This window comes from Engystomops pustulosus, chromosome 5 (genome assembly GCF_040894005.1).
Source record: "Engystomops pustulosus chromosome 5, aEngPut4.maternal, whole genome shotgun sequence".
In the NCBI taxonomy this organism is placed as follows: domain Eukaryota; kingdom Metazoa; phylum Chordata; class Amphibia; order Anura; family Leptodactylidae; genus Engystomops; species Engystomops pustulosus.
In genome coordinates this window covers 85,308,472-85,317,445 of record NC_092415.1, presented here as the reverse complement: position 1 = coordinate 85,317,445, position 8,974 = coordinate 85,308,472, and the positions used below count along the sequence as shown (strand labels likewise).

At 38.0% G+C, this 8,974-nt stretch overlaps 1 protein-coding gene across 1 annotated transcript in view; it reads right to left on the bottom strand.

The window, feature by feature from the left end:
* The window catches only part of BMP6 (bone morphogenetic protein 6), a 126,421-nt gene continuing 117,447 nt past the window's right edge, over positions 1–8,974 (bottom strand). The window contains exons 5-7 of the mRNA XM_072152557.1: positions 4,587–4,663; positions 1,424–1,534; positions 1–437 (exon numbers count right to left, since the gene is read on the bottom strand). Coding sequence (XP_072008658.1) covers positions 288–437; positions 1,424–1,534; positions 4,587–4,663 — 338 coding nt within the window. The 3' untranslated portion in view covers positions 1–287. The remainder of the gene's footprint in view (positions 438–1,423; positions 1,535–4,586; positions 4,664–8,974) is intronic.

Genomic DNA, 8,974 nt, shown 5'->3' with positions numbered 1-8,974 from the left:
GTTAATACATATATTATTTATTTTAAATTGAAACACAGCTTGATCCAAGCTAACAATAATGAATTTGCAAAATTTCATTTTGGAAGATTTCGTTTGTCCAACTTTGAAGTGAAGTGACCATCCTGTGAGTACGAGTAATACACATAACTGGCATCTTTATAAATAAGCATTGACCATGCTCTTGCTGAATGTTTCAGTCACAATTGGCAATTACAAGTAAATTGGATATTATTGGATGATCTTCCTTCACTTGTCAGTTCCTTGAAATGATCAGATGGATCCCATTCTTAATGACAACCACATGCTCTAACCACCATGTTTCTGTATTTCTTTAATATGACATTGGAGTTGTCATCAAAGTAAAGCACTGAGATGGCATTTAACTTGGTTGGGGCGCAGCATGGCTTTGGGACATACTCTGGATTCATGAGGTGAACCTAGTCAGTGAAGAAAAGTTAAACAAATGTCTTGCAGTAGAAGCCATTTCCAAAACATACATTTAATTAAAAAAAATAAGGCTTTACCTTAAATTATGTAGCTCAAGCATTCTAACTTATGTGCACTGTATCTATTTATAATCCTCCTCATTTTGGGTTTAGGAGCCAAATGGGCAGTTCTGGCAGTTGTTAACCCGGGAATAACAAGACGCACCTACAACACTCCTAAGCCCAGAATGACACTGAATCTCTGACTACAAAATTATATGTCAATGTATGCCACAAATTCTACTCTAAAAAATGTTGATGGCAAATTAGATTAGCGTAGCCTTTAACTCCCTACTGACAGTGGACGTAATAGAACAGCATGGCCGGCAGTGTCTTACCGGCCCGTGCCGTACTATAACATCCTACTATGCTAGCGGCTTATGAACAGAGACAGTGCCAGAAGATGCGAGTGTCAGCTGTATATTACAGCTAACATCCATCCGCCTGTAACACTATGATCGGAGGTAAACGCAAAACATAAACATAACACCCAAATTTTTCAACTACTATGAAGTACAATGGGGCAGATTTATCAAGCAGTCTGAATGTCAGAATATTTCCAGTTGCCCATGGCAACCAATCACAGCTCAGCTTTCATTTGACCAGTGCTCATGAATATTTTAAAGGGGAGCTGTGATTGGTTGCCATGGGCAATTGGAAATATTCTGACTTTGAGACACTTGATAAATCTGCCCCAATGCCTCACAAGAAAACAATCTCAAAATCGCCTGGATATGTTAGAGCCTTCCAGAGTTGTAACCACATATAGGGACACATGTCAGATTTGAAAAAATTGGGCTGTGTCAGGAAGGTGAAAAGTGGCTTTGGCGGCATGGGGTAAGAGTAGGGTGTTCTTGAAGCAATATTTTTCCACATATCTATTTCAAATTCATGTCTATAAACACACATTAATGTGTTCTGTACAGTACAATACTCACCAGGGTTTGCACGATAGCATGGTTTGTGGCATTCATGTGAGCATTCAGAGGAAATGAGCACTCTCCTCCACAATAGTTGGCAGCATAGCCTTTTGGTGCTATTATCCAGTCCTTTGGGACACAAAGATAAATAGTTAGCTCAATCTACTAGAAAGGTGTCCATGTGAAAAACATGACAATTAAGGTGACACATGCACCATTTCTTCTACAGTAATTTGTATAACTAATGATTTTCTTTGTTAAATATTTTTTTACAGAATGTAAAGCCAAAGCGCTCTTCTGTCTGTCACACACAAAACACTGACAGGCAAGTATAGTTAGCGTAACCCCTTCCCGAAATAAAATGTAATAGTATGGCACAGGAGGCAGTGGCTTGTCCACCCGTACCGTACTATTATGTCCTGCTTCTGGCACTGGCTCCACTTGTGAGGAGCTGCGAGTGTCAGCTGTATATTATAGCTGACTCTTGCCTGTAACACCCCCGATTGGAAAAACTTCCCAAAAATTAAATTTTTTTTTATCAAATCCCTTCACTAAAAACTGATCAAAAAAAGTTTGTGCTCCAAAATGCTACCACTGATAAGAACAACTCATCATGAAAAAATAAGCCCTCAACAAGCTCTGTCAACCAAAAAAATAATTATGCCCCAAAAAATATGATGATACTAAAACTAATGAGATTTTGTACATATTAGTTTTTCTTCAGTAAAATTATAAAAATATATAAATGAGGTATCAATGTAATCTTAGTGATTTTTACTACTTTTATAGTACGGACAACGACCCAAAAAACATGCAAAAAATCTGAAACCAGATTTGCTAATTTTCTTTTCCTCCACACATTAAAGAGTTAATGAAACGTCATCAATAAGCTAAAAACCTACTTAAGTGAAGTATTTTTAAAGTACATCTAATCTAGCAGAAAATAAACCCTTATATGTCCAAATTGCCAAAAACAAATCTGCTCTGAATGGTGCTCCTTCCCTCCGATGCCATGCCGTGTGCCCATACAACAGTTTACGCAACATTTTGGTATTTTATCCACTGAGAATGTGTTAGGCCCCTTCCACAGTTGCGTTGCAGATCACGTCAGAGTCTGATCAGGGTGCGATCAGTTTTTGGTTGGTGAAAAACGCACATTTTGCATCAGAGTTCAATCAGTTTTCAGTCAGAGTTTGTTCAGTGTCTCAGTTTTTCACGCACGTTTTTGATGCAATTTCAATGCGTTTTTCACGCGCAGAAGACTCAGGACTGAGCTCTATCTTTTCTGTGGCAATTGATGCGTGAAAAACACATTGCACTTGCATTGCACTTGCATGTGTCTCCGAGTGCGATGCGTTTTTGATGCATCTCCATAGACTTGTATGGTGCGTTTTTCACGCGCGTGACTTGCAAAAGTAGAGCATGACGAGATTTAAACGCGCGTTAAAAAAAACGTGTGTGTGTGTGTGAAAAAAAATGCAAGTCTTAAAAGACCAATTGGTTACAATGGGTCAGAGTGCAATGCAAGTTCTGCGCGTCAAAAGCATGCGCAGAAAACGCGTGTGAAAAAACGCAAGTGTGAAAGGGGCCTAAATGTCTTGAATTTATTTATTTAGAATTTATTTAGAATGCACCTTCATTTAGCAAAAAAACTAAAAATTTCAAAATCGCACCCGATTTTGTTTTAACCCCTGTGAAACAATTAAAAGGTTAACAAACTTCATAAAAGTTGTTTTATATACGTTGAGGGGTGTAGTTTCTAAAATAAAATTTCTAAAATTTACTATTGTTTAGGTCTCTCAAAGTAACTTGAAAGCTGAGCAGGTCTCTCAAAAGTGTGATTTTGCATGTTTTATGAAAATGTGAAAAATCGCACCTAACGTTCTAAGCCTCTTAATATTCATTCAAAAATCACAGGATGCATTAAAAAAAACAACATAAAGCATACATTCCGTAAATGTTAGTTGTGAAGTTATTTTGCTGTTATGACAATAGGGCTCATTTACTAAGGGTCCTGCGGCCACACTTTCGTCGGATATTCCGACAATTTCTGTTTTGCGAAGAGGATTTTGTCGCACGCGATCGGATTGTGGCTCGGCTGCGTCAAAAGCATGCGCAGAAAACGCGTGTGAAAAAACGCAAGTGTGAAAGGGGCCTAAATGTCTTGAATTTATTTATTTAGAATTTATTTAGAATGCACCTTCATTTAGCAAAAAAAACGATTTTGTTTTAACCCCTGTGAAACAATTAAAAGGTTAACAAACTTCATAAAAGTTGTTTTACAACTCTTTATCTCAAGATTCCAGCAAGGCACTATTTTTTTTACCTCTAATCATAAGTAAACAGAGCTGTATATGTCTGTAGTTGAATACTGGCAGATGGTCCCTAAATACCAGTTCCATACAGCAGCATGTCCTAGCAGTGAGACCTGTCAATTAGAAGTACGAAGGCAGGGCAGTGCAAGTAAAATTTACTTTGCAGGACTCCATTGATATCATTGGACTCACCTGAGGTGAGTTGCATATAAATTTACAAAATGATTTTTGTAACATTGCAGCCATGGAAAGGAAGCATTTAGGGATTAGGGGTAATACTTTTTAAGCATAGTTTCTAATGAAGTCTTTATTTTTGTTGGGTTAATTTAAATGACAGGTTCCCTCTAAAGGCTTTGTTTTTACAGAATTTACTCTTTGGTCTATATTACACATCTCTGTTATTCTTTGGGTCAGAACGATCATAAAGATACCAAATTCATATAGGTTTTTATTAAGCTTTAATACCTCTAAAAACATTTTTTTTATTGGTTTCATGTTGGCAAATGTCTGAAATAAGCAACCAGTTCCAAAGTTTTTCTGTACCTCTGAGAGACTGAAGTGGGTCACAGTTTATAAATCTGTGTACCACATCGTGATTCACATGATAAATCTAAAGTATATTGACCAAAGAAAATAGAGGGGATCAGTAAAAAGTCGCAAATCTGTAAAAATGGGCAGATCTTAAAAGACCAAAAACAAACTTAACCCCAATAGTCTTATTATAGCGATGGATATATTTATTAAAGCATTCTAACAATATTTGTAAGGAAAACATAGAAAAGGAGGAATTCTGTGATATTAATAAATGTGACCATGTAATTAAATGACCTCTTTACCATACAGACTGTATAAGCTATTGTCCTCACCTGCCAACCCAAGTCTTGAAAACTGACATATAATTCATGTTTCCGACAGGCAGTTTTAAGGTCACTGCTGTTGTAATCTGAGAGGAAGAAATACAATGATTATTATTAATATTGTACCTTTATGGTAAAATATGACATGTAAGTGGGAATTCTCTGCTTGGAAGATATGTTTAATCAAAGTGAGTGCATTACATGATATTCCCTCCGGCTCTGTATCTCGTTATTAAAAACAAACAGTTATGGGAATTGTTCATCTCTCCTTCATTTCACCAGAGCGTTCAGTGTTGTCCTCTTCCAGATTAAACAATCTTTAGTGTGCCCTCTGATGCAAACATTTCTGTGTGGGAAATGGTGCATAGAAGAGTCCAGAACTTGTATAATCAATATACATTGCATGCACAATACCTGCATTGCTATAAATATTTTTGAGCACTTTAATTTTCATGGCTTATCCTTAGAATAGACTGGCAAAATTTTAATCGGCTAGAGCCCAGCTCTCCTCAATTTCATAGGTCAGTTATACCGAGAGCTACATTATTTGGGCACAGTGCTATCTATTTAGTAATGACAGTAGTGGACTGTAATACCATAAGCAGCCACTACAAGGTGTACAAGGACAAGGATTCACATGATCACTGCATCCCTTTAACCAGCTATTGCTCAAAAGTTAAACCCCTCACCACCAATCTATTTTCATGGTCATTTACAGACTCCTGGAAACCCTTTATGTTCAATCCATCTCTAGTGCAAATGTGGAGAATGTGTGGTCATATGGTTAGTTGTAAGTTCTCCTATTCCAGACATTTCTTTCCAAATACAAGAAAAGCTGCCACCTGTTTGATCCATAGGACTATGATCTCCCAGGTCCAAAACAAGCAAACATTTAATCATTTCTCCAGCCCTACAGCGCTCCCTGGCATTATTTCTTTACAATGTCTTTGACAGATTTATCCATTTGAATCAATGTCTACGTGCCGTGTGTATATCTAATATTACTCCTGCTACACACAAAAGAGACATGACCCCCTGGCTTTTTTCAGTGAGTAACCAGAGTTGTGACTAGGGTTTCTTTCATCTGGGCAACGATTTAGTTCTCTGCAAAACTACTGTATTTAGATACCATGGCCAGGACAGAATGGACCTCCTCACCTTCCATTGCATCATTCATGTAGCTACACCCCTGGTGTTAGGAGTGTGACATTGCCAGATACCTGGGATAGGACTGCAATACACGCAATGTTATTTTCCATCCAACTGTAATAATTGTGAAGGCATCTTCCTCGGTCAACAGGTGTGGCTGAGAATACGCTGATAAATATAGTTCTGTCTTTTTTTTTAGTGTGAACACCGGTCTATTACTTCCTAGCAGTACTGATTCATCAAGCACCACACCCAGTAGTCTGCTTTCTGAATGCGTTCACACATTCAGGTTTTCAGATGCAGTTTTCGATGTCCAAACCAGAAGTGGAGTGAAAAACAGAGGAGGAGCAGCTTCTCACAATGATATTTTCTCACACATTATGATTTATACCTGCTTTTGGTTTTGAAAACTGCATCTGAAAAACAGGGTGCGTTCACACGTTCAAAAAGTTAGCTTGCTGCGATGGATAGAATCCTTATCCTACAAGCGTGAATGTTATGCAGATGTTAAAGGAAGTAATGCAAAATACCCCCCAAACCAGTAATAGTCAACTGATCAATGAAGTAATGCAGAAATAATGAGCTTTTTATGGACAAGTAAATCAACCCACATGTGCGACATGGTGGGCAGGTTCTCTCAGTGTTGCTCTGACTCGCTGCGGAATCTTTGCCCAATGATCCATAACTGATATTCAAGCTATGTGTAGGCAAATCGGTGAAGATACCATTGCTATCAATGATTGTTTTGGCACTTTTAGGGTTGGGAAGGGGGTGAAACCTCTGACTATTATGAGAATGGCTTCAGTGAAGAGCAGGTTATGTTCCATTGATGTTTAGAGTTACAGGAATAATTTAGCTTTGAGTATTATATTATAGAACTGTCTGTTCTGTTTTTGGGATTTTTTGTAACGTCTTGGGCCTGATTTATCTTAGTGGTTGATGAGGCATGTGAGTCTGTTGGTTTTTTGAGACTTTTGTCTGAAAAGACTTTTTGTCTCAACCTCTTGCCTACGCAGGCTCTGGACTGGAGTTTATTAAAGCAAATTGTTGCGCCTTTTCACCAAGACTTTTTCCTGCTTCTATATCTAGAAAGTCGTATTAAAAGGCAGGAAAAAAAAAACTTAGATTAATGCCACCGAAAGTTTCAAGAGTGACTGCCCTAACAGCAAGGCAACAGTTCTCCATGATCTGACGGAAAATATTTCACATGTCAATGATGGAGCGTGAGGTTCCCTTTCTCGTATTTTCACATTTTTAATATAACCAGCGATAAATATGGTTTTTCAATACTGCACATGAGACAAGACAAAATCTCTTCCAGTCCCGTCACATCTGAGTGTAAAACCATCTGCTTTAACATAGGACTTGCTGCTTAGATCAGGTTTCTGAGTTTTGGCTGCTTAGTAACAACCAAAGGACACGGTCTTCTCATCACAAAAGTAATTTTAAAACAGAAGCTCTGCTTTTCAGTTTAAGACTTGTACCAGTGGGATATCTTACATTTCATGGAAATCAGTTCAGAAATGAGGAAATTTTATTTCATTTACCACTCCTAGAGCACATCCTGATGAGAAGCTGCTCTTTTTCTGCCATAGTCAGGTATTTGCACCTGTAGCTGTAAGATCAAGTGCTTAAATAATGGGGCAAATTTACTTACCTGGCCAACGGAGTTCATTCAATACGGAGGGGCTTATTTACAAAGAGTCCGCGGATCGCATTTCCGTCTGGACCTGAGGGGGGAAGCGACCCATGCGATTACCCGCCGCCCCGATTGCAGCAAAATCTGATCGCGTCACAATCCCCTTGTAAGTACCTGTTCCAGCGGCGCAATCCCCGAACACGTCGGGAAACCCGATGGAAATGCGAACAGGGACTCTTAGTAAATAAGCCCCAATGTCTTCTGTATTTCTACAGGGATGGAGCTCTCAGGAAGGGATGTAAAAAATCACCCTTAAAACAAGCTGTAAAACTGTGTTATAGATAGACAATAAGCACTCAGCACACACTATGCATATGCTGTGATCTATATTCTCATACATTTACACTAGATATGTGACAAAGAACCTATGTTTTCCTCTATATAAAGTCAGATTTTTATTATTTGTTGTTATATATTAGCAGTATAATCAATGCTGTATATGTCATTATGGTAACAAAAGGAAATCATTATAAAGGGGATTTTGGGCTAAAAATATTTATTACGTATCTATAGGAATAGATCAGCAACATCAGATTGGTGGGGGTCCAACACTCAGCACCACCACACATCAGCAGCTGATGCAGAGAAGTGGTCAAACAATGTTATTGCAGAATAGCTCCCATTCATTTGGATAGGAGCCAAGCTGCACAGACTAGAGTTTGCCACTACATCTTTGATTCCCCTGTCCACAAAGATTACACCCTGCAGGGGAAACCTAGACCATGCACCGTATCTATGTCACTATCCAGAAGAGTAGATGCATTTTGATTACTATGTAGCTCCCTAATTAAACCTTTTAAGGACGCAGGGCTTTTTTTTTCCGCTCATTTCTCACTCTCCACCTTTAAAAATTCCCAACTTTTTCATTTTCCTGTGTACAGAGCTGTCTGAGGGCTTTTATTTTGTGTAACAAATTTTATTTCTCTGTGACGTTATTTATTATTCCATACCGTGTACTGGGAAGCTGAAAATAAATTCCAAATGTGGTGAAATTGGCAAAGAAAAACACATTTGCGTCACTTTCTTGTGGGCTCAATTTTTGTCGGCTTTCACTGAGCGTGCCAAATAAATAACACCTCTGATTTATTCTTTGGGTTGTACGATCACGGTGTTGTGCTGTTTAAAAAAAACTTCTGATAACTTTTTCATACTATGGTGTGAGGTGTCATTTTTTTGCAAAATAAGCTGACATTTTCATTGCTACCCCTTTATTGACCTGGCCTTTTTTTTGTTTTTTTCATTTCTATTTTTCACTCACCACCTTTAAAAAAGTTTTTTATTTTTACACCTAAAGAGCTGTGTGATGGCTTATTTTCTGCGTAACAAATTGCACTTCATAGTGACAGTATTTAATACAGGCAGTCCCCGGGTTACATACAAGATAGGGTCTGTAGGTTTGTTCTTAAGTTGAGTTTGTATGTAAGTCAGAACTGTATATTTTATCATTGTAATCCCAGACAGAACATTTTTGGTCTCTGTGACAATTGGATTTTAAAAATGTTGGGTTGTCATAAGAATGAATATTAACACTAAAGCTTCATTACAGACA